Genomic DNA, 24,996 nt, shown 5'->3' with positions numbered 1-24,996 from the left:
CGGCAGCGGGGCCGGGGGGAGCTTGGAGCTCAGCAGCTCCCAGGAGGTCTCCGTGTCGGTGCCGCCCGGCCCGCGCTGTTTGTAACGTGCTGCAGCTGGATACCAGGCGTCCGTCTTGGGCTGATCCGCTCCCTGGGAGGGGACTGGCGGAGGCTACAAATCTGGGCCATCCACCTCATTATCGGCTTTGCCCATCTGGACAAAGGAAGCGCTGAGGATCCGGGGCACAAAGGAAGCCCCGAGCGCTCTGGCTTGCCTGGCCATCTCTGCAGCGAGGAAATGGACTGTGGATAAGCAGGTAGATGGGAGCAGCCGGCGGGATAGGGCTGGAAACGCTGCTTCCTCTGCCCACCTGGCTCGGGAAGCGGGTGCCAGGGTGATAGGGAACCGTGCGGGGCGGCTCGGGAAGCACTTCCAGCGCACGATGTGATCTCCTGATGCTGCGTTTTCTCCGGTGCTGGAAAAGAGAGGTCAGGGCTTTTCATTTTGCAGCCTGCCTACGAGCCCCTGGCTCCTGGGGTTAAAAATCTCCGTAATGACCTGTCAGAGAGTGGATTATTAGCCGCATGGAGGCCCAGGATGCTGTAGGGAGCAGATGGAAAATGGTCTGGCTGCTGCAGCCTGTCTCATGAAAGAATCCTTGGCATTTTTACAGTGTTTGCATCTCTGCAAACGCGCCGGGGAAGCTGCTTTCCAGGCTCTTGCCTGCTGGGGTTGGAAGAAATTTGTACGTGTGTGTGTGGTTCTGCTTGGGGCTTTCTTTTATTTTTTGCTTCCTTCTCCCTCTCTTTTTTTCTTGAAATCACCTGTTTTTGCAAGCTTTCACTTGTGATGGGGAATAGCCGGGCCTGCAGCTCAGCGGGCCGGCGAGGCCGAGGGTGCTGGAGAAGGAGCTTCATGCGAATGGGTGGTCGAGGAGCGGGGAAGCGGGTGGCCGCGGCCCTCGGGGCCGGGTGGCTGCTGCCACGAAGCTGTTTCATGTGTTAATTGTGTCTCGCAGACACTAATTGCCACTAGCTACTTGCAGGGAGTGACTCGGGCGCTGCTCTGCCAGCTTGTGGGTGGGTTTTCCTCGGCTTTGGTTTTCTTCACCCTCCTCGCCGCCTCCTGGGCCAAGGCAGCCCTCACTGCAGCAGAGAGCTCCGCATCGCAGCGAGGGCGAGCGGCCAAGCCCGGGGGAGAAGTTGGGGCGCTTCACAGGGCTGCCTTGCTCCCCCCTTTTACCTGCTGTTTGAAGCTCAGCTTCCGTGGGGATTTGTCACTCCCCCTCATCCCGGCTTTGCTTCCCCACCGTTCCAGCCGGCCCTGGGCTTAATCCTGCCAGGCTTTCTGGAACAGCCCGAGGCCCTAAAACGCGGAGCAGCGCCGTCCTGGGGGAGCTGGCCTTCGAGGAGCAGCCCTGGCCGGGTGGCAGGGGCGGCGCACGGGGAGCACGCGATCGCTCCGAGGGAAGTGGCGAGCGGGGAACGTGAGTAATGTCTTGCCAGAGCCGAGAGCGGTGACCTGCCAGGGCCTCTATTGATCGAGGGCCTCGTGCCAGATGGCTCCCGCTGCGGGGACAGCCAGGGAGGCCGCCGAGGAGCCCCGGGCTGGGACGTTGCGGGGGCTGCGTGGGGCCTGGCGACGTCGTGCTGGGATCCGATGGAGAAATTTGGGGGGTTCAGCCCGCCAGGATGGAGCCAGCGGGAACTTGGGTTCCGCTGAGAGCGATGGGTCTCGGTATGTGGAAAATTCACCTTGCTCTCAGAAGTCTTGATGTGGGACAAGGGAAAAGTGGCAGGTTTGGGGAGGGAGCTGCACAGGGACATCCGCACCAGGGTCCCTTGGTGTTGGATGGGTGCAGGTCTCCTGTGTGTGTGCGGCAGTTGGCGCGAGTTGGCCTCTCGAGAGAAGCTCTCGCACGCGCTGGGCCTGTTCACCTGTAACCCTCTTCTCTTTGCTCTCCCTTGCAGCAGCGATGCTGTCACCTGGGCAGACCCCAACCGCTGGAAGCGCGAGGACGTAGGCGCAGCCGCCGCCGTGGACCCGCAGGGTGTGGAGGCGAGGAAGAGCCTTGAACCGTGAGGGGGCCGTTAACTCTAAGATGTCCTTGAGCAGCGGAGCTTCCGGAGGGAAAGGAATCGATGCGAACCCGGTTGAGACGTACGACAGTGGGGATGAATGGGACATTGGAGTAGGGAATCTCATCATTGACCTGGACGCTGATTTGGAGAAGGATCAGCAGAAATTGGAAATGTCGGGCTCCAAGGAAGTGGGGCTCCCAGCGCCCAACGCGGTGGCTACTCTGCCTGATAACATCAAGTTTGTGAGCCCCGTGCCGGGCCCGCAGGCCAAGGAGGGCAAGTCCAAGTCGAAGAGGAGCAAGAGTGGCAAGGACAGTGGCAAGCCAGCCCCAGGGAGCTCCTTGTTCACTCCCGCGGAGGGAGCTGGGGGCAAGAAGGAGGCGCAGGGACGTTCTGGGGACAGCGCGAGCTCTGCTGGCCTGGTGCCTGCCGTCGCCCCGAAGGGCTCGGAGAAGTCGGCCAAGGCGTCGCGCAGCGTGGCCGGCTCCAAGAAGGAGAAGGAGGGCGGTTCATCCAAAAGCAAGAAGGAAAGGAGTGAGGGTGCGGGGGCTCCGCCGGAGAAGGAGCCCAACGTACTGCAGCCCCTCGCCCTGGCTGTGAGGGTGGGACAGTATGACGGGGGCCAGGGGACAGAGCCTGCTGCTGCCGAGCAGCTTGGGAGTATAGCTATTGACACGGGAGCTGCGCTCAACCCCTTGGGAGTTAAGTCGGAACTGGAGGACGGGGAAAGCGAGTGCCGGCAGCTCAAAAAGGTCAAGTCGGAGAAGGTAAGAAAGGCGCCTGGGTGGCTGTGGCGGGCGGGAGGCCGAGCGATGCCACCTCTGGCAGTTGCTGCCGCTCCCCGCGCTGCCTCGCGAGGCGACGGAGCGGGAGGCTGCGCGGGCCCGGCCCATGTTTGGGCATGGGATGCTGTTTGCAGCACCCCCGGTGCTAATGCTTGTTTATGCGGTGAGTTCTTCCCGGTTCTTGGTGGAGCAACGCATGGGGCTCTGGAAGCGGTGACAGGAGGGTGCTGCGTGAGCAGCCTGTGGCTCCCGGAAGAGCCGTGCCAGCTGCACTGTGTCGGTGTTCATCTTGGTGCCACCCCGCCGCAGCCCAGGGGAGTGCGGCGCTCCAGTCCTCACATTGAGTCCCAAGTGTCCGAGTGTCAGGAGTGCCCGGGGGAATGGAGCGTAGCTGCGGAGCACCTGGAGCCAACTCCAGTCCCGGCGGCTTTCCGGGCACCCATTGGAGGGAGCCGGTGGCACTGGGCGCTCTCGGGAGGCAGCCGAGGAAGGGGGACTGCATGTTGAGATGGGCAGGAGCTCTGAGCAGCGGGCTGCAGCCGGCGTGTGCCGGGCCGCGTGGGCCCGAGCCTCTGCGATGGCTGCTGCTCTGTGCCAGGAGCCCAAGCGAGCAGTGAAGACGAGGTGCTGTCCTGTGCCACCCGCAGCTCCCAGCAGAACAGGACAGGGCAGCTCGCTGAGCCACTGGCTTCCACGTTCACGTTGGCAGCATATCTGCTGTGTCAAGGCGATCCCTGTAGCACCCCCAGGAGTTAATTTCTCCGTAGTTACATCACTTGCAGAGAGGGAGACCTTGATGTGCTAGTAAACGTGGGATCCGCGTGGGTGTTCAAGCAAGCGCGAGGTGCGGGGATGGCAGGACGTTCTGCCTTGCTGCTTGGTCTCCTCTTTATGCGTGGGCTTTGTCCCACTTAGGGTGACAGAGCGCCTCGAGCCACGGGGTTGCTGTGGGTGGCTTCTGTGTTGCTCCTCCGTGACTTGCAGCAACGTGAGGTGACGCAGATGGCTCCCGGCGAGGCCGTGGGACAAGAGCAGCCTCCCGATACCCCTTCTTCCACCCGCCGGGGCTGTGAGGCGTCCGCCCGCTGCTGCCCGTGGAGCGCGGCCGGCGCTGCAGCCAGTTGTCTCAGTGGTGCCTTTCCTGGGAGCGCTTCGAGGGCTCCTGCACGGGGTGCCTGTGGAGCAGAGCGGAGGAGGGATTTCTCTCTGTGGCTGCTGGAGCGAGTTGATTAACTCGTCTCTTGTAATTGCGGTGGCTGCCATGATCCCTGCTAGCGAGCGTGGAGGAAGGAACCCACAGAGTGCCCGAATCTGTTCAGACTTGGCCGGAGGAGCATCTGCAACGCCCCGTTCCCCTTGCCACCCTACGTGTGCAGCAGCCCTTGGTGTGAACGGGTGACGGTGCTGACATGCACCCAGGAATCTGAAGTGTCCCAGTGCCAGCTCCGTGCCCGGGGGTCAGGAGGAGGGTGAGCAGAGCAGACCTGGCTTTCTGGTGGAACCTGCTCCATGCGTGGTGAACGCTGCCGGCGTCTGGAGTAGCTTTGCTCCGTTGCGGTGAGGAAATGCTGCGGCGATGGGAGGAAGGGCTGTGGGAATCGCGGGGTATGGGCTGTGTGACGTGTCGGCCTCGCCGCAGCCGGCGGCTCCCTGGGCGAGCTCCGGAGCGTCCCCATCTCGGGGGCTCGGCCGCTGCGAGGATGTGCTGCGCTCTGCGGCGCTGCGCGAGCCGCGGCGGGCCCGCCGAGATGCTGGGGAGCAGGCTGCTCGCGGGCCTTGCAGCAGCCCACAAAGCAAGAACTTTGCTCCCTTTTGGTCAAAGGAGATGAGAGGAGTAAATAAAAACACAAGGAGAGGAGCACTGAGCTTGTGCCCTCTGTTTTGACGGGGAATCTAAAGCTTTATCCTCAGCAGGCTTTCATAGCTGTGTGCCCTGCCTGGGTTATCCTGATGGACAGTCGGAAAGCTTGTCACTTCCAGCAGCTCTGTGTTTCCTTTCCAAACCAGTACCATGATGTTTCTATGTGCAGAGCGATGGCGTAGAACATGAAAATAGAGCGAGAAGACCGGTGAGATGGTCACTTAGGAGATGGCTCTGTTAGAGAAGCGACTAAGTAGGTCAGTGCTCCTCGGCTTGGGAAACGCACTGCAGGGGCAGTTGGTTGAGGCTGTAAAATCAAGGAGTGGCGTGGGGAAGATGTGTTGCGTCGTTGTCCTTTCCACCAGGAGAACAAGGACACAGTGAATGAAACCAGGAAGAGGAGCAGATGCTTTTTTGCGTGATGACTTTGTGGGATTCCCTGCCACAAAGAGGTGTGGAGCCTGAAAGCTTCCTGATCATGCGGGGGCACTGAGATGGGTTTGTGGAGGAGGAACCCGGCGAGGGCTCTTGCAGGGCAGCATCCGTGGCTCGGATAATCCCTGAAGGTGGGGTGGGTCCTGGGAAGGAGTTGGGGGAAGCATCACCATGTAGTCCTCTGGGTATACCCCTTCCCCACCGTGAGCGTGGGCCTCTGTCCATGGGCTGGCTGGACCTCTGCTCCTACCACTGTGGTCTTGCCTGTCTTTTAATGTTAAGGACTTACCCCTTTCACTGCTGTGCTGCTGGTCGCGTTCCTCTGGCCTCCTGGACGTGCGGTGCCGATGAAGCTCAGTCCCAGCCCGTGCAGCCGGCGCCGAGGAAGAGGAAGCTGCTCGGAGCAGCAGCCTCCTGCGGGAGCAGCCTCTGCGCGGCGACACGCTGCCAGAAACCGGTTTGGTGCCCGAGCAAGAGCCCGAGGCTGGGCAGGTGGCCGGGCGCTTGAGGAGCGCAGCTGCCCCAGGGGGCACCAGCCTGCGAGCAGAGCCCATGGAGCAACCAAGGCGGGAGGTTGGAGAGGGACGGCTCCCTGGATGCGCCGGGGCACCGAGGGGAGCTCCGGAGCGCCATGGGGAGCTACGTGCTGCGGGCAGGAGGACGGAGGCGGCGGGTTCCTGCGGGCCCGGGGGCGAAGCCTGCTGAGAAGCGAGCAGCTCGCTCAGACCGAAACGGGAAGGGCCACGGAATGACTCAGTCTGGCAGCCTGGCCTCTGCTTAACCCGCCGCCGCTGCCGGGGCTGTTCTGCCTGCGGTGCCTTGGGCGGTGCAGCTAGTTTCTGTCTGGTGATGACGAGAGGGAAAGACCCGCGCTGCCTCTGCCAGCCCCGGTAAGGAACGTGCCTGGGCCGCGAACCCTCTGGCCAGGAGGTTGCCTTAAACCTTCTCGGCTGCGTGAGAGCCCTTTAGCCTGCCGTGTTTTCTCCTTGGCGAGGTGCTTCTGTGCCATGGAGGGACCTCCTGGCCTCGCGCCGCTGGGGGTGTCTACCCGTGCGTGCCGGTGGTGCGCGCTCCGCTGGCCGTTCTCCAGCCGTGCCCTGGGCCCCTACGTGGCTCCTGCATCGACCCTCAGCGCCCTCTCCTCAAAGGACGCTGAGGGCACAGGACTGGCACCTTCTTGTAGCGGAGAGGGCGATGGGCAGCGCCGATGCCTGCCTCCGGTGGGTGCCACAGTGTGGGGCCTCCAAGCTGCCCTCAGCACCAGCCGTGCTGCTCGCTTGGCCCCAGCCGGGCTCGCGGCGGCGCTGGCGCTGGCGAGGGAAGGGCTGTTTTGGGGACAGAGGCCGCGCTCGGAGCGGGAGGCGCGAGGCCGCGCGCGGGGGCCGGCCCGGCCAGGGGACATGGAGCGCTAAACAAAAGAGCCTCCCAGCTCTTGGCTGCCGCTCCCGCTTTGTTTTGCTTGCGAGGTTGTTGAGCGGGAGGAGGGCGTTTTTGCTGACGAGCGTCCAGATGTGCCGCCGCCGCGAGCGAGGAGGCGGTGAACGGAAGCTGCCCGAGTGTCGACTCCTCGGGAAGCCGCTCGGGGTCACACGCGCTGCTGTTGTAGGCGACCAGGAAGGGCCGGTTGGGTCGTGTCCCCTGCAGGAGCTGGGGCAGGCGCATGTTGGCCCTGCGTCCCCTTCCTAGAGACCGGCTCCTTCTGGGCTCCACGTGCCCCAAGGCAGCTCCCTCGCCGAGACGCCTCGTTGTTGTAGACCAGGAGCAAGGGGAGCGCGCGAGGAGCGGGATTCAGCTGCCCAGGGGCCACAGAGCTTGTGGGACAACAGGGCTGCGTTTCCGTGGAGCGCGCGGGACGGCCACGCGGTGTTGGAAAGCGGCGGGAGCGGAGCGGCGAGCTCCGTGTGCTGCCGGCTGCCGCGGAGCCCCCTCCGCATGGGCGTCCTGGGGCACCTCTGGAGTGCAGGTGCACCCTTGGGCAGGCCGTCTGCGCTCCCGGCGGGTCCGCAGTGCTCGGCTCCCTCCCTCTGGAAGGAGAGGCGTTTGAAGAGGTGGCGGTAGCTGAGCCTGCGGCACGAGGGTTCCTGCAAGTGCTTCCTTGCCTTCTCCGTGCTGCCCGTCTTGCACGGCAGGGTTTCCAGCGCAGCTTTGCTCTCGCCTGGGCTTTGTCTCCCTGCCCGAGGCTCCGAGGAGCAGACCTGCGTCGTGTCCGTGGCGTTTTGGCCACCGTCTGGACACTGGGGGTCTGGATGAGATGCGAATGCTGGGTGCCCCTGCATCCCATGTCGCAGATGCATCAAATGTCTTAGCTGGAATCAAAACCTGGCTGTTTGGGAGAGTAATGAGGGTAGGAGATGGGGAGAAGACAGAGGATTTGGATAAGGACGAAGGCACCCTCATGTGACTCCTTTCTGTGAAGAGATGCCCGGGACGCAGTCGCTCTCGTGGTAGCCAAGCGCGACAGGAGATGGCTGCAGGCCCTATGGGACATCTGTTGTATTTCTGCCCTCCAGTCGCTTGGGATCTGGCCTGTCCTCCCAGCTTCGCCTCTCAGGGAGAGACCCAGAGTCCGCGCGGAGCCGGGAGAGCGCCGTGGTGCGGTGCCTGCGGGAAGCGCCCGCTCCGGGCATGGCTCGCGTCCCGCTGGGAGCCGCCGTGCCACCTCCTCGTGCGTGGGATGTGCTGGGGGTCGCAGCCGAGGGCTGCGTGGAGATGGGCGCCCCGGGCGCCTGTGCCGCTCTGCTCCCGCTCCGCTGTGGGGCTGCCGGGAAGGCCAGGCACCTTCTGGGCTTGTTGCAGCCCAAGGCCATCTCATCCCAGAGGGCACGACTTCGTGTTGCTAACGTGCTGTCCAAGGCGAGTGGCAGGCGAATCCAAGGCTGTTCCGAATCAAGAGTCCTCTCGAGCTGCACGAGATGAAGAGCTTCCTCTGCATGCACGTGTTTTTGGAAGTGTCTCCTCTTAGCTTGGACCTGGCTCATGCGAGGCCGAGCAGGGAAGTGGCCTTGCAGGGCTGGCCCAGCCTCGTGCTCCAAATACGCTCATAGCCAGGACTGGGGGACTCGGAAAGCTCTAGCGGCTCCATCAGCATCAGGGCAGTGTCTGTCACGAGGGGTTTGCTTGGTCGCGGGGCTGGAGCGTGGGAGAAGGCCCTTGGGTGCCGGCGTTCCCGCTGTGCCGTGGCAGCCGCGTGGAGCTTCTCCGTGCCCGCCTGTGCACACTGGCAGCCGCCACCCCGGGTTTTGAGCACGGGCCTCGTCGCCCGCGCGATTCCCTGCACCATCTGCTGGGGCACACGTTTCTGGGGCCTTCCGAGGTTTCTGGCTTCACACCCTTTCCCGGTCCTTGCTCCAGCGCTCCGCGCAGGCAGCGGCAGCCGGGGCGGCTTTCCCGAAGGCTTTCCGCGGGGAACACGGTGGCGGCAGCTGGCTCTCCCAGCCCCTCGCGCTGCCGTTTCCTCTCTCTGGCCATGCTTGAGTGAGCCGCCTCCGGAGCTGCTGACAGGGCTCTGTTTGGAGGCCTTGGAAATTACACTCGTCGTTTCCTTATCGTCCCCTGACCCGCAGTGCAGAGCCTTCTGGTGCAGGAACAAGGCGAGAGAGGGGCACGCAGCCAACATGTGTCAAGAGCTACAAAGGAGGAAATTGGACTTGTTCGCTTAAAACCGTGGGGTTAGTCTTTGAGTTTTGGCTCCCACCGAGAGGTTATTTATACGTCTCTCTCCCTCTCTCTCTCTTTTCTCAACCGCTACATGCAGCAGGCAGCGCGTTTCAGCCGCGTTCCTGAGGCGGGCAGGGGCAAACGGCGGCGCCTCCCGTTGCGGCCCCTTCCCGGGAAGCCTGGCCTGGGCGCCGGGCCCCTTGGCCGCGTTGCTGCCCGCGTGCCCGCCGGCCCCTCCACAGGAGGCCCCCTTGGCAGAGGGCAGCGGCTCGAGCTGGACCAGCACGCGGGGACCCCCTGGATCCTCCGGGGGTTTCTTGCTTGGCTTCCAGGCTGGCGGGGGCTCCCTGTTAGCCTCACGGCCCCCCTTGGGTGGCCGGCCGAGGGGCAGCTCTCCGGAGCGCAGCCCCACGGAGGCCGCAGGAGCGGCGCGGCGCTCGCGCAGCCTTTCCGTGCGGGGAGCCCCTGCGGGGGGAGCGGGCTGGGAATAAGCCGCTAATGAGCAAAGCTGCTCGTCCACCTGGCAACCATGGAGGCTTCTCGAAAGGGCTGCCGAGCAAAACCGTGCTGGCTTTTTTTCCCCCCCTTCTCTTCTTTTTGAGGGTTTTCCAGCTTTTCCCAGGTTTCCATCTGGTTTCCGAGCATGTGCTCGGCTTGTGGGCTTTGGGATGCTTGGGCCTTTGTGGCGAAGCGGTGAGCTTGGGCTCCTGTAGACCAAACCTGCAGCCTTGAAGATGGGTTTGGCCAGGGTGGCCCATGAGGGCAGGAGCCATGTGCACTGGACTGTTGGGTGGGGTGAGAAGGGAGATGGCACCTCGGGAAGAGAAGGGCAGCGGGACGGCGGCACCAGACGCTCTGGGTGGCTGCTCGTGCCTGGGGAATGGGTCCTTGGGGAATGGGTCACGTTTCCCCATCATGGACAGCGCCCGGGAGGGCCCTGGCCGCAGGGAGGAGCGCAGGGCGCCCCGCTTTGATCACGCTGCGTGCAGGGTCCCCTGGAGAGGGAGCAGAGCCTCCGAGCCCGCCGCTGGCACCGTGGGCAGCACAGCTACCAGTCCCCAGCCAGCCCCTCTTTGTCTTGGTGGGGGTTTTGTTTGCTCTCCCTTCTCCATCCGGCCGCGCGAGGCGCGGACGGTCTCCCCGCGAATGCGTTTGCTTTGTGCGCTCGGCGCGGCGTGTGAGTTTTGTCTCCTGCCTGGCGCTGCCTTCCCGTGTGTCTCCAAGGGCCTTCCCAAGACGTTCCCAGGCACCGCCGAGCCGAGCACAAAGGCGCCCGGCCTCCTTCCGCTCCCTGCCGCGCTCGGTGGAGGCGGGCGCCGCTTCCGAGGCGCGGGGCAGCCCCGGCCTCGCAGCCTTGTGACCTCCAAGGATCCTCGCTCCGCAGGGCCTGACGTCCTCCGCGTGTCGCCTCGGCCGCTTTCAGGGCAGAACGCGGCCAGATCCCGCTGAGGCAGCGGCCGAGGTCGAGGGCTCGGAGGCACGGCCCGAAACGGGCTCCGGAATGATTTAAAGCTCTCAGCAGCCTGATGAGACACTGCATTTGGTGACAACATCTGCTCGAGATATTCCCGTCGCTCTTACTCACTGCTGCCTCCGAACCAGATCGGGAAGCGATCCGATGTAAATAAACGCCCGGAGGATTCTCCGGGGTTAGCTCGGGTTACCCGCTGGCCCGTGGGCACCGTCGGGGGACGGGAGGCATCGCGCGCACCGCTTCGCCCGGGCGCTGCACACGGCAGAGGGGAACTTGTCCCCTCTGGCACTGCGGTGCCGCAATGGGCACAACCGCCGGTGCCGGGCGACTGCTCCGACCGCGGAGATTTTCCCTTTGTGCTTCTGTCGAGCGATGAGGTTGAAGGGATCGCTCGGACGGCTTCCCGTGCCTCAGTTTCTCCCGTTGATTTGCCACTGGGCCGTCACATGCGAGCGTCGCCTCAGGCGGGCAGAACGGCCCGGAGCTGGCGGGCTGGCAGGCGGAGAAGGCCCAATTACAGCCACAAATGCCGTCGTAGGAGAGACGTTTTTAATTTATTTTATTTTATTATTTTTTTCCCAAGCCAAGGAGTAATTTCATTCCAGGAAGCTCGCTCCCCCAATTAGCTATGTAAATGCAACGTTGTGATTTTTCCCTTTTCCCAGGTGCTATTCCCAGGCTCCCCCGCCGCGCTCGCCGGGCTGCAGGTTCGCTGCCTCCCGCGCTGCCGGCGGCCCCGCTCAGCTGTTGAACAGATGGATGCTGCTTGTTCTGGAATGAGCCGCCTGCCTTCCGGCTGCCTGATTGCCGCGGGCAGAGCCCTCGGAGGACGGGCCCGGCCGCTGGGAGGCTGCGGCGCGCGCCGGGGTCGAGGCCGGCCCGCCTTGCGCGGGACCGGGGGCATCTGCATGGCTGGATCCCGGCCTGGGAGACACCAGAGTCCCTTCTTTGGGGGCTCATTCAGCGAGCGGAGGTTCTGGATGCGTTGCTAGAAGCGCTGGGGAAAAAGGCTCTTCCTTCCGAAGCTGCCGTAGGGGTGGAGATGTCACAGGCTCCATCTTAGGCTGGTGACGGGGTCGTGAGGCTCTTGCTGTCCTAAGCCAGGCCCAGGGATGTGGCTAATGTGACCGCACCAGAGCCCCGTTGGTGTTTCCAGCTGGCCTTGGGATCTCTACCCAGCCTCCACTGCACGTTGGGTCACCGCTTCACGATGCCTGACAGTGTCACCACGGGGTCTCCTTGACCTGCTGCTCTGCAGCCACGATGGGTCCTCTCCGAGGAAAAGGGAGCCGAGCGATGGGAGATGGGGTCAGCGGGAAGGTCAGGATAGGGCAGTTGGACTGGGAGGCTTGGAAGAGGAGAAGGTCAAGGCGAGGCTGGACCTTTTCCAAGGCTGGAGGAGAGCTCGGCTGGAGCCTGAAAAGGATCCTGTGAGGGGAGGGTGGCCGAGGGCCAAGGAAGCTCTTTGAGGTGGTAAGGAAGTCGTCAGCGGGCGCTGGCGCGTGCTGAGGAAGCCTCTCCCGGCCGGGCTCTGGGCAGAGCAGCCCGTCTGTAGGATGCCTTGTGAGCCCGACGGCCTTCCGGCGTCTCGAGCGCTGTTTGCTCTTCTGTGGCTTGGAGGGGAGGAAGGTAACGCTGCGTATATCACACACCCAAGCAGTTTGCTAACAGGAAGGCTTCTTTCTCTTCTCTTGCTTTGCATTAACATTTCAAGGTACAGGAACTCCTTAGGTATTTAGTGTTTCAGGGTCTTCCAGGCTGGCTATTAATGGTGCACTTTGTGCGTGGCTGAAGGGAGCTGGAGGGGCTGAGCCTTTGCGGACAGCTCTGAATGTTGCTCTGAAGGGGGCCAGGCTTTCCTTGAAGGAGGAGCAGAGCATTGCTCAACGAGGAGGTCTCGAGCCCCTGGCCAGCGGGGACGCGGGGTGGCTGAGCTGGGCTCTGCGCAGGGCTGCGTACCCTGGGAGCTGCTGCTCGGAGCGGTGCATGTCCCTTTGGGGCGTGTGGGGGCTCTTGGCAGGAGGAGCTGAACGGCTTGCTCCGTTTGGGGCTCTCCTGGCTCCGTTTGGGGCTCTCCTGGCTCCGTTTGGGGGTCTCCGTTTGGGCGGGTGAAGCGGCAGGAGCAGCGGCAGCTCCGCCTGCCTTGGCCGAGGCCGTTTGAGGGCTCCCGTGGCGCCCGCTGCTCCCGTACGTGACTCTGCAGCAAGCTCGGGCTCTCCAGCCCAGCGCGGCCCCCTTGCCCCGCGCAAGGCGCTGTCCCCGGTGGAGAGGAGGCCGGCGAGATGCCCGTCACGTCTTTGCAGCGTCCTTGCAGGCTCCGGTCTTTGGCCGCAGGAACGAGAGCGACCAGCCCTGCAGGTTCCTGTTGTGGCTTTTTTCTGGGCGAGAGACCAACTGCTTCATCCTTCAGGCCACCGAGGCAGCCAGACTTTCTGGGCGAGCGGGAGGTCCAATTTGGCGCCCATCCCGCCCCAGCAGCAGCAGGAAGTGCCGGTAATGAGAGTTCAGCCTGGCAGGGCCCCGGGCCAAGAGAGACATGTCGGGTTTTGGAAGCCGCGATCACAAAGCGCAGCGTGTGGTGGTGCAGGAACCCGGCCATGTTCTGAGCATCGTGTCCTGGTACCCCCAAGGCTTTGCTCGTTGCCCCGTGCCCTTTGGGGCTCTCCTCCCCATGAAGCTGTTCCTGGTGGCACCACTCGTCCCCGTCACCCCCCTGACAGGGCCGTGAGCGGTGCAGTCAGCAAGGCCGCCTCCTTGGCAGATACAGGACATGGGAAGAAGATCCCCTTAGGAGGGGCTTTAATCGCAGCTTGGCAGAAGAATTCAAGGAAACGCGAGGAATGTTCTGGGCTTCAAGCTGAGACCGCCGCCGAGGGGAAGGTCGAAGCGGTGCTGGGGTCAGGGCTCGCGGGCGCTCGCAGGGCCGGCGCTTCGGCTTCAGCCCTGCTTATCCTGTCGCACCCTCCTGCCCTCGCGCCCCATGTGCGACGTGCCGGCAGATCGGCCTCCCTGCAGGAGCTGGAGACGTGCCGGCAGCTGGAAAGGAGGCAGGTCCCCCCGGGAACGGTTGCTGGGAGCCAAGCCACGGGCAGCGGGGGCTCGGCAGGGGAGCGCGGCTTGGTTTGCGGCTTGGTTTGCGGCCACAGCGCTGCTCGGGGGTGCTGGGAGCGGGAGGCCCCGGGCGCCGCTCGGAGCGTTCCCCGACGGCCGGCGCGTGCGGGAGGAGCAGCGCGTCCCCCATGGCCGTGCCCACCGCGCGGGCAGGGAGGAAGGGCGGCCCTGGGAGCGGGAGCCCCGCTCGCCCGCCGCGCTGCCCTGCGCCGCCCTTGTTCAGAGCTGCTCCACCTTTCCCAGGGCATCTCTTCACCTGAAGCATCCCGTCTTTTTTTTTGGCTGGGACTCTGTTGCGGCTCTCGTGGTAAAATTGATGAAGAATCCCTGGGGTGGTGGGTTGTGCGTGTCCGTCTGGGGAAGGAAGCCTGTGCACGTGTCGTTTCAGATGCATCTCCCCAGACGGGGAACCCCAACCACCTTTTACTGTCTGATTCCAGCCCGTAGCTTTGGTACGAGCGCGAGCTTGGTGCTGCTGAGCCCAAATCCCGCTCGTGCATCTGCAGATGGCGTGCGCTTGGAAATGACTTTCCAAGGCTGCCTTGGGCCGTTGCTTTATGCTTTATTGATATTCCAACATCTGGACCGTTTTCCTACATACACTTGCATCCAAGCAAAGGTTAAGGGAGTGAGAACCGTTCTCAGAAAGCTGCCAAAAATAATCTTTGCTTAAGGCTAAGTGCGGCTCTTGGTGCTTTCTCCTGGAAAACGTTTGGGGAGGTGACTGAATCCTTTCAGGGAGGTATCTGAGCAGCCGTGGTCAGGTTGATGGAAGCGGTCTGGAACCTGCTAGCAGGCACCTCCATCTCGCTCCACACCTTGCTCTTGCTGCTTCACGATAACACCAGAGCGGGGACGAGCCCAAGGACCGAGTCCAAATGCTGGCACGTGTTGAGGAGGCGATACCGACAGCGCCGTGCGGTGACCTGCCAGGTGCTGCATGAGAAGCCCGTGAAGGAGAAGGCTGCGTTTGCCTCTCGGGGACACGCGGAGTTAGCTGAACGCAGCAGCCTTCGCTGCCCCTTTGGTCATGCTCCGCGCGGCAGGATTTTCGCTGAGAATCACAGGTCCGTGTGCTGTGACGCCGCTTGGCAGCTCGCACGCACTGCAGAGGAGCTCAGGCGTGCTGTGGCTCTACAGGACATGTGTCCTCCTTGGAAGTTGCGGGGCCACAAAGCCAGTGCATTTTTAACACCACGTGCTTTGCATAGGGGGAGCAGAGGTAGACTGGCTGAATGAAGCCCAACGCCCTTCTGACTCCAGCGGGCTTCGTTCCTGGTTTTTGTGCTCTTGGTCCTGCGTCCAAAGGGAGCTGGATTTGTTGTATTGGGGCCAGCCAGTGCTCACTGGAGGAGCTCCCGATATTCCCACACACGATGGGCCGGGAGCAGCTGCGCGGGGCCCAGGGCTCCGGCGAGGTGGCCAGCAGGAGCACGGGGTCCTCCTTGCATCAGGAGGAGGACGTTACCAGCAGGTCAAGGGAGGTGATTCTGCCCTCTACTCGGCTCTGGTGAGGCTGCATCTGGAGTATTGTGTGCAGATCTGGGCTCCCCAGTGTAAGAGGGATGTGGAGCTCCTAGAGAAGGTCCAGCAGAGAGCAACAATAATGATTAAGCGACTGGAGCATCTCTCGTACGAGGAGAGACTGAGTGAGTTGGGCCTGTTCGGCTTGGAGAAGAGAAGGCTGAGAGGGGATCTGATCAACATGTGTAAGTTCATGAAGGGAGAATGTAGGGAGGAAGGGGCCAGGCTCTTCTCATTGGTGGCCAGCAGTAGGACAAGGAGCAATGGGTATAGTTGAAACCCAGGCAGTTCCATCTCCAGGTGAGGAGGAACTTCTTCACTGTGAGGGTGCCAGAGCCCTGGCACAGGCTGCCCAGGGAGGTTGTGGAGTCTCCTCCTCTGGAGGTCTTCAAAACCCACCTGGCTACCACCCTGTGCCACATGCTCTAGGTGTGCCTGCTGGAGCAGGAAGGTTGGACTAGGTGATCTCTAGAGGTCCCTTTCCAACCTTGAACATTCTGTGATTCTGTGTGATTCTGTGAGGTTGGACGGGCAGCTCAACCCCACGTCACTGCTCACGGCCCTCCAGCTGCCGCGTGCCGCAGTGGGCCGAGCGTTGCAGGGGCTGCGGGATCCGTGGCGGAGCGCGGCTCTAGCGCCGCTCTCCCCGGGGCTGTTGCCCTGGGCAGGCGCTCGCTGCAGTGCCCGCTGGAGCTTTGCAGGCTCCGCGCGCACGGTGCCTTCCTGCTGGAGCTGTTTGGTTTTCCTGGAGTGAAATTCAAACCTAGGGCTAGTGTTGCTCGTTGGGATTTCTTTTTTCCTCCCTCTTTTGAAAGATTTGGAAATAAATATTGGAGGTCTCGATGCCTCGTCTTGGGAGGGTCGTGCTGGGCGCATCTCTGAGCGAAGCGCGGTCAGTTGGTGAGAAGGCGCCTGCCCTGCTGTCTGTGACCCACCCTGTGCGAGCTGCTCTGCCCTCCTGTTAGCCCTGCAGGAGAGGCGAGCTCCGAAGGAGCTAAATTTGCAGAACGTTCAAGGTTGGAAGGGACCTCTACAGATCATCTAGTCCAACCTTCCTGCTCAAGCAGGCACACCCAGAGCATGTGGCACAGGGTGGCATCCAGGTGGGTTTGGAAGACCTCCAGAGTAGGAGACTCCACAACTTCCCTGGGCAGCCTGTGCCAGGGCTCTGTCATCCTCACAGTGAAGAAGATCCTAAATTTGATCCCGTCTTTGGCCTCCTTGGCAGCAGCAGAGCCCTTCGGAAGGGTTGGTTTGGCAGAGCTGCTGTGGTCAATGCAACATGACGACGAGGCGGGGAGGCGCTGGGTCGGGACTGAGCTGTGAAGGGGGCAGATCTGCCCCTGTGTTGCAGCGCTGCACAAGGGACCTGCCTCCTTCCTCACGCACCCCGTGATTCCTGTGGGCTCTCCCCAGGTTCCCAGGGCTGCACAAACGCCCGTCCTGGCAAGGGAGGGGAGCGGCGGGAACGAGCCGCTGTGTGTGGATGCGGATGGGATGGTTCCTCCGGGTCGTGGTGCTGCTCCGCTTGCCAGGTGTGGCTTGGAGAGCAAGACACAGACTCCTGTGGGGGCTTTTGGCTGGCGACGCTTCCCGCTTTCTTCCTGGGAAGCCTGGACTGGCTCCTCTGGGGGTGCCTTGGGTTTCCGCGCTGCCGGCGCGGCAGAACCTCCTTTGCGCCCTCGGTGCCGCTGCTCCCTGGGAAAGCGCCCGGCGGCGGGAGGGAATGCGGAGCGGCGCCGCACCCCTGCCCATCCGGCCGCCCGGCCGGGGGGGTCGCCTTCCCTAATCCGAGTAATCCTTTAATCTGTATCAACACTGATAGGCATTAGAGCAGCAGATAAGGTTCGGAGCAGGCTTGGAGCTCAGCGATATCCCCACCCTCTCGGCTAAATCGCTGCTGGTTGTGCTTTCTCTTAAGGGGACAGTGCTCATTTGCTGAGCGCTCCGAGTGGGTTGAGTGGGAGGATTAGTGGCTCCCAGCTGGAGCGCGCCCTTGCCGCCGCACTCCAGGCTTCCCAGACAAGGCCATCGATCCGTCCACATATGTTCCCCAGCCCCTCGTGCTGGCTGCTGACCAGTGTCTTGATGCTTGTGTAGAGCGAACCCGTCCAGTTGCGCCTGCCTCGGCGGGGAGCCGGTCTGGAGCGGGAGCTGGAGGTGCCTCCTCTCCTGCTGCGTCTTCTCTTCCCCGCTGAGCGTTCCTGGGCGTTAGCCTGATGCGGCTGAGGGTGCCCGGTGCGGCCGGGCTTTTGCTGGGGACCACGCGAAGCCTTCCTGGGGGGACGGGGCTGCTGAGCTGCAGTTCCTCACAGCCCTGCAGCACCATTTCCCTCTCGCTTCCCACTGCTCCTCCGGGCCACCATTCCCAGGGCCGTGGCCTCCTCCGGGCCTCCGTTCTCCTGGTGCTTCACAGGCTCCTGCTCTCCACCAAGTGCTGCGATGCTCTCACTCGTGCAGTGCATGGGCACATCCCAAGCCATCCGGGCTGTGTTGTCCCCGTGCCCTCCCTGGAAGGTGACGCTCTAGAGCTACTCACTGTCCCTAAGCTGCCACTCTATTTTCTGGCCAACAAATGAAGGCTGTCAATGCCAGGTGGAAGAGCAGCTGGTTGAATTTACCGTCCAAAGCAGGCTGTCCCTCATGGTTTTTCTGTCTTAAGGTCCTCCCCTTTGCCCTCTCCTCTTCTGGTTTCTCGCCATGTGCATGGGATTGCTCTGAGTTCTCCACCAGTTCTCTCATCAGCAAAGCCATGGTTAATCCTTCCCTTAAATCCTTTAAGCTGTGAGCAAACAACCCCCCTTTTAAACTTCCAGCACGCAAGCTCTGTCGGGACGGAGCTTGGCTCACCAACCCAAGGGTTTATTTTCGTTCCTGGATCTTCAGCTTCCAGCCCCGTCTTCTGCAAAGCTGGAGACTCTCCACGCCATCACTGCAGGATCTGACGCGCTGGGTGGCTCGATTGCAGCATGACCTGCAGTGAGAGATCCCGGGGGCAAAACTTCAGGTTCCTAATTACCTACTGGCGGCTTCTCCGGTGCCCTGTTTGAAGTAGCAGGTGAAGGAGGCAGGCCACGCGGGGCGGTGGAGCCGGCAACGTGGGGCTCCACGGAAACCCCAAATCCCGTTGGGTTCCTCTGGGAACCCGTTGGGTTGCCCGAGAGCAACCTGGTGCAGGAAGCAGGGTTGTTTGTGGACGCTCACAGCAGATCCCTTCGCCGCTGGAAACGGTGCAGCCGATGGCGTGAAGCCTTCTGGCACCTTCAGGGATCTTCCTGGAGGCTTCCACAGAGAGACCCCTCTGCTCTTAGGTGAACATCACTGGCCAGCTGGATGGATCCAAATCCAATGCTTCTCAATACAGACTGAATATTCCCTTCCTCTCCAGCTCACCTGCACTGGAAGTGCAGCTTGTTGTGGCAACCTCAAATCCAGCCAGATGAGTGCAGGAGAGCTTGGGATGCATCCCCGCACACGGAAAGGACTCCGCTTGCCTGGACGGATCGCAGGAGCTGAATTTTGGGGGTGTCTTGGGCTTTTCCCGCGCATTGCCGAGCAGCCGGGAGGATTCTCTTGGCGGAGCGGGTGGCGCGCGGGGCTCGTTGCCGCCCGCGTCGCGGCGCTGCGGCGGGAGCGGAGGCGCTGGCGGCGCCCTCTCCCCCGGGATGCTGCGGCTGCCCCTTCCCTCGAGCTCCTTGGGGCTCCGCGGGCTCGCTCGAGGGTCGAAAGTGTCTTGGGTTGCTGCTCAAGGAGGCTGCAGCCAAAACCTCGGCCATCCTGGAGGGGAGCCGGTCGTGAGGAAGAGGAGGCTCAAGCGAGAACATCACAAACTGGCTTGTGGACGATTCCTATGGACGTGCTTCTCATCTGTGTCCGACTTCCATCGGAGACCACCTTCTCCTGCTGGCTCTGATGTGCATCCGCTCTTGGATTTTCCCTTCCTTTAAGGCTTTTGCTCCAGCTGTTGGTGCTTAGGTACATGCTGCTCATGGCTACACAGTGAGCCCATCTCCGTCATGGATGCTGGCGCTGCACCGGCCTGCTCCTCTCTAGCACCATATGGAGCGACTTTGGGCAACCTGGCTGCTCCGTTGCCAAAGCTGGTTGGGGGAGCCGCTCTCACTGGCATCAGGCCTTTGAAAAGCAGCATCTCCCAAGGTCTAGCTCTTCTGGCCAGCCCTGGGGCCTCGGGGAGGCTGCAGCCCGTGTGAACAGCAGCGGGTGCCATGGGGCTGGCAGCGGCTCCGCTCTGCGGATACGCATGCTCGTGCCCTGGGGTGCCCAGAGCTGTCATTAATTGCCCCTCGCTCCCGGAGGAGATTCTGGTTGCTGCAGCACTGTGGACGTGGGCGCATCGGGCTGAAGGAGGTGGAGGCCAGGGGAGCTGCAGAGCCAAAGACGTGCCCAGCTCCAGGTGCTGCCTTTGGCTTGCGGCCCGCTCTGCTTTTCCCCCTGAGTATCCCGGCAGCAGGAGGTTTGGATTTTGGTCCTCGCTGATCCTTGGCAATGGGGCTGACCTCGTCTGGGATGTTCTGCGATGGCTCGTGGCTCCGGGAGGGTTGGGGGCCCCTGCCCGTGGCGGGGAGCCCTCCGGCTGGGGCTGCGCGGCCGCGCCAGGGCTCAAGGCACGAGGCGAGTGGGACGTTCAGCTCTCCCGGGGCAGCCCAGGAGATGCTGCGGGAGCCGCCGCAGCGGCCGAGGCTGCAGCAGCTGCAGCTGGGGCTGTAACTAGTGCCGCTCTCCTCAGGGAAAGAGCAAATTGTTTCCCCTCGCTTGCTGCCTGCCCTGCGCGCTCTCCCGGTGCCCTGGTCCCTCTCCTGTGCGCCATTAATTGCTTAGCGATTGCTGATGCAATTAAAACAAGATGTGTCTGCAGCCTCCGCGCTCGCCGCCGTCCTCGGGGGCCCTCGCCTGCTAGGGAGGGCTGAGCACGTTGCGGGCGTTGGGAGCCGCTGACGGAGGAGGGAGCTCCACTGCCTGCGGCCGCGCTGGAGCTCGCGCGGGAGCTGCCCTCGTGCCCGGGGGAAGGCTTGGCAAGAGGCCGGGCAGGATGCACGCGGGGAGGGTAAGATGCTTGTGCTGGGCTCTCTCTAAGGGACCCTCCGGGACCCTCCGTGTCTTGGGCGTAGGCTCCTAGAAAGCTTGTTGCAGCCTTGCCGTGTGAACGGGCGCGGGACGCTGCTCTGTGAGAGCAGCAGCGCGCCTCCGTCCCCTCCAAGGAAGGCAGCTGCACAAGCACCGAGGCCAACAAGGGCCCTGGTGGCACAGGTGACACTTGCCCCTCTGCGTGGGAAGGGAGGTTGCTGATAGCTCACAGAAAGTCCCGCCTTTGCCCGGCTGCCACGTTCGCTTTCTCTGCCGACCCTCTCTGTCCTCTCGTCTCCTCGTTTGCCCCGCTGGGTGTGGGGTGCTGTTTCTGCAGCACTGTCTGTAGGTCTTGGTGCGTTGCTTGCTTTTTGCATCTTCTCTTTGGTACGTTCCTCAGGGGTCACTACTTTCCACATAGGTGTTTCTCAGGTCCCCTTTTCCATCATATCCGCCTTGGTAGTGGTGTGGCTCCATGTGAAGCAAGTCATTCCTTGCCTTTTCTCTGAATCTAGTTGCTTTGTACCACATTTTTGGTCTTTAATCCCTTTGAATCCCTCATGGCCCCTGCTCCTCTCTGGGTATCCAAGCAGCTCTGCTGGCACTGTTTCCTTTGCCTCAATTCCCTCTTCCAGTCTCCAGCGGAGCAGCGTGTCCTCGAGCTGCAGCCCTGGGCCGGGACGTGGTGGAAGTTAAGGGCTATTGACACATGGAACTCTTCTAGCTCCGTTCTGGTCAGCAGAGCTGTGCTTCCAGCAGCTACGGGTATTTTTGGAGCCCAAAATACCTAGTATTTTTGATGAGGTTGTCAAGAAGCCCCTTGCTTGGCAGTGTTGCCCTTCTGGGCAAAGCAGCCCCGTGTCCTACTGGTGGTGTCTGCAGCGGGACTCCAGCCCCACGGCCAGAGGTGCACGTGCTGCCCGTGGAGATGGTGCTGGTGTCCACAGAAGCTCTAGCTTGGTGTGGGAGGCAGAGCGGGAGCCTTGCTGCTGCTCGCAGTGCCCCGGGTGGCCGCGCGTGCTTGGAGCAGCCCTCCCCGACCACAGCGAGGGCCGGGGCCTCCCGCAGCCGCTGGACGGTGCTCCGGGCCGCCCCTGCAACCCAGGCCCTGCTTTGTGGGACTTTGCCCGGCACCGCGCAGCGTAACCCAGGTGGAACGCTGGAGCCGCTTGGCTGGCTCCGTGGGGCTGTTTCCATCCGCCAAATTAGAGACCTGGGGCTTGTGTCTAGCTTAGAAACGAGCTGCTGACAGAGTCGCTCGCCTTGAGGCGGGAGCAGCTCTTCTTTGCCAAGAGAGTCCGTTGTGCCCAAGGAGCGAGACTGTCCCTTTCAAAATGGGTCATGACTCCAATCCAGGGCGGGTCCATGGCAGGGATGTTCTTCAGGGTTCCTCCGGCATCCGCCTTGTCCCAGGTGCCTTTTTCCTGCAAGAACCTTGGCTTGAGGGGGCTTGATGGATGCCTGTGCTCTCGAGTGCAGCGAGACAAGTAGTCAATTCTGTAATTATCCTGTTGCATGTCTGACTAAAACCACAGAGACCACGGGGCAGAGGAAGCCAAAGCAGATGCAGCCAAATCCCTAGTTAGGAATTGAACGCTCTGAAGTGCTGTGGTGCAGAGCTCCCGGGCTCCCGAGGAGGCCGGGAACAGCGCGGTGCCGGGCGCTCCGGGTCTCTATGTCCCTTTTACGGATGTGGCCCCAAGGACGGCGTGAGCAGCGTGGCGGGCCTGGCCGTGCGCCCCGGGCTTGCAGCACGGCCCTGGGGGCTTCCGCGCGTCCCGAGCTGCCCTCCTGGGGAGGCGCAGAGAGCGGGACGGGAGCGACGGGGTCCCGAGCAGGTGCTGCTGGTCGGGTGCCAGGCGCGAGCTGGCTGCAGCGCCCTGCACTGGGCTCCTGCTGGCAGCGGCGCGGGCGCTTGGCCCCAACCTGAGCCAGGCGGCCCCGGCTCAACGCAGCAGGTCCCTGCTAAGCAGCTTGGCAGGGAACCTCGGGCAGCACCAGTGTGGGTATTTATTTTAGGGGCAAGCCAGAGTTTGGCTTCGTTCAGAAGCTCTGGGCTTTGGCTTCTTCCTGTGTGGTGACTTTCCAAATGGGATGAAGATTTTTTGCTCGGAGCATCTCATCCCCGTTCCTCTGTGGATGGAGCGCAGGGCGATCCCTCTTTGTCTCCATGGGAGCTTTTGATCTTAATGCCGGGTGTCCAAACTCTGGTCCACGTTCGCCAGCAGATACTGCTGCGTGGCAGGACGTCTTGAGCGAGGACCTTTGAGCAGGAGCGTCTTTGGGGCTGAAATGCCCCTCTGCTCTCCTTTCTGCTAAGACTGTGATTGCTCTTAGTCAGAAGCAGAGGCAAACATGCTTTGTTAATTGGAAGAATCCATTAAATTAAAAGGGATCAGGGGATAATGTTGGGGAAGATCTTGGTTGGCTTATGTTGGACAATCTAGCAGTGACTCTACTAGGGTGTCTGCTTTATTTTAGCCATGATGGTTAAAAATCCTGGAGGTTGCTTGGCTCCAGAGGGGTCAACTGGTGCCTTCCACCAGCCTGCGCCTGTAGGACAGCTTGTGTGTGTGTGTCAGTGAGATACAAAGGTGGTGGTTGAGCGCGAGAGCGCATCCCAACCTTCCTTATTGCTTGGTGGTATCTGATACTCTCATGTTCTCATCTGATATTCTCAGTTTCACCATGGATGCGAACAATTTCTCATTAGCTTAAATGCCAGGACTTGAGGGTGTTGCAGCACAAAGAACGGCGAGGTTGGAGGACCAAAACCTTCCTGATGCTTCAGGGAGCTGGAAGAAACTGCAACTCTGAGGGGTGACATTGGGGTCCCCTCATTCCCGTGCCCAGGTACCTTCACGCTGCCGTCCTCCTGTGCTCATGGCTGTTTGCTCCAGCTCCCAGATGTCAGCCCTGTTGCCTGCCACCCTGGGGAAGCTGGTGAAGCGGCCGCTTGAAGGGATTTTTCCATTTTTGCATCTGGTGCTCAAGGAGGAGCACAATCATGTATGAAAGAGCCCTGAGATTTGAACCACCAGGCCGGGTTGGTAGCCTGCACGTGAGACCTTGGGCAGCGTGAGTTACAGGCTGGCTCTGCTCTAGCTCATTCCCTCTTCTCCCCATTGATCCTGTGCAGTCACGGAGCTTCTCAGTTGTCAGTGCAAAATGCGATGAGTGAGACCTTCCTCATGGCCGGGTCCTGCTCTTAGGCTCCAGGTGCAGCACCCGGGACGCTGGCTCACGACATGGCTCCTAGCGTGGGGCTTTAGAGCCCCGCGTCTTTGCTACGAGTGCATTTTTCCTGAGGGTCGTGGTGGAGAAACCTGTCTCAGGACGGGCGCCCGGGGCCTCGCTCGTTTGCTGGGGCTGATTTGAGCTGCAAAGGACAGAGGGGCGAGCTGGCTTCCTTCCCAAGGGTGGGCTTAAAATGCAGGCTGGTGAGGCTGGCTCCCTTGGCAAGCCCATTCCTGGCACCGTCCTCCCTTCTAGCAGTGCAACCGGGAGGGCAAAGCTAGTGAGGACGTTCAGGCTGAGGATCTCCAGGCCAGAACCGTGGTGCTGGACGCAGAGGAGAACCCGGGAGGTGGATGGAGATCAAGGGCACCAAAGAGCTGAAATCCTCAGTCATCCCCAGTGAACGTGTGGTTTGGGTGCAGGGAGGGCACCCGGGGCTTGCAGGCACCTGCCACCTTGTAGGAGGGCACCAGGAGGTGCTTCTGTGGACTGTTCTGCTTGGGTAGAGAGGCCGTGGTGGGACTGGTATTGCTGAGGCTGCGGGAGTGCCCTGCGGAGCCCTTGTCTGCGCAGCTGCGTCGAGCACCCCAGGGCCGTCGCTGGCGGGAGGCGGCGTCTAGCGACCCGGGCAGGCTTATTGAAAAAATTAATTGGAAAAAATGTGTGAAAAATGCAGAAAAGCTGGGATTTGGAGAGAAGGGAGAGAGGAAGAGGCCCCCAAAACCCCAATGAAGGCGGTAACCGTCGCCTCGCTAACGTGCAATTCCCGTGTTGCGCTGCCGCCCCGCGCTCGGCCTCCCGCCGGCCCCGGCCTCGCCTGTCATGTGCTCTGGCTTATTCCTTGCTCGCTCTGCTCCTCTAATCTCCTCATCAGTCCCTCAGACAGAGCTGGCTTTGTGACGAGAAACCCAGCGAATCTCTCCTGGCAACTCGAGCACAACCTCCAAAGAAGAGCAGATAAGAGCCAAGCGGGCAGCTTCCCCGACACGCAGCCTGCAAGGCCGGGACGTGCGAATCATACCAAAAGAGCTCTTTAATATTGAAGAGATGGAAGGAATGTCTCCTCTTGCCTGGGGGATAAATAGATCTGAAACTCCTGCTACACTTTGTGCCACTTAGCGTGCCTGAAATGCATCTCGCCCGCCCCGAAACCCGGCCTTTGTCAGCGGCTCGAACGCGCGCCTGTGACACGGGTGTAAAACGCTCCTGGTCCTGTGGAGCACGGAGCTGGCACGGCTCTGCATACAGCACCCGGCCAACGTGTTTTCCTCTCCCACCCACCCGAAGCTCCATACGGAGCAGTGGGAGATGGTGCTCTGTGGTGTTCTTCAAAACACATGTGTCAAAACCAGTTGTCATCTCCCAGTGCCCCCAAAGCTCCCAGAGCAGTGAAGTTGCTCCAGGATCGGAGCGCTGGTGGCTCGGGGTGGCGTGTTCTGCTTCACAGACACCTCATTTCACCTCCCACCCCTTCCCTGCACTATTTCCCTAGCTCCAAGTGTTGAGCACACGCTTGGCTTCTTGTGCCTCCTAGTGAGACATCCTCGAGCTCTAAAATACCAGATGTTGCTTGTGGCCACGAGCTGTCGTGCTGCTTTCATGGGAGAGCTGCTTAGAAAGCATCACAGCTACTGCCTGTGGCTCGACTGAGGTGCTGGGTGACGGATGTTTCTTTCTTATGTTTGTGTCCTCGGGTCTGTAGTCTCTGGTGGAGAACTGTGTTTCTGCACTGCAATTGCTTTCTTGTCACGATGGGGTGCCAAG

At 61.9% G+C, this 24,996-nt stretch overlaps 1 protein-coding gene across 1 annotated transcript in view; it reads left to right on the top strand.

Annotated features, from left to right (window-relative positions):
• The first annotated feature begins 1,995 nt into the window (after nucleotides 1–1,995).
• The window catches only part of ZNF609 (zinc finger protein 609), a 47,259-nt gene continuing 24,258 nt past the window's right edge, over nucleotides 1,996–24,996 (top strand). The window contains exon 1 of the mRNA XM_026043946.1: nucleotides 1,996–2,830. Within this exon, the coding sequence (XP_025899731.1) occupies nucleotides 2,084–2,830 (747 nt within the window). The 5' untranslated portion in view covers nucleotides 1,996–2,083. The remainder of the gene's footprint in view (nucleotides 2,831–24,996) is intronic.

Source organism: Nothoprocta perdicaria, unplaced genomic scaffold, assembly GCF_003342845.1.
Source record: "Nothoprocta perdicaria isolate Ctin4 unplaced genomic scaffold, notPer1 scaffold_342, whole genome shotgun sequence".
Lineage (NCBI taxonomy): Eukaryota > Metazoa > Chordata > Aves > Tinamiformes > Tinamidae > Nothoprocta > Nothoprocta perdicaria.
This window is presented reverse-complemented; position numbering and strand designations above follow the sequence as displayed.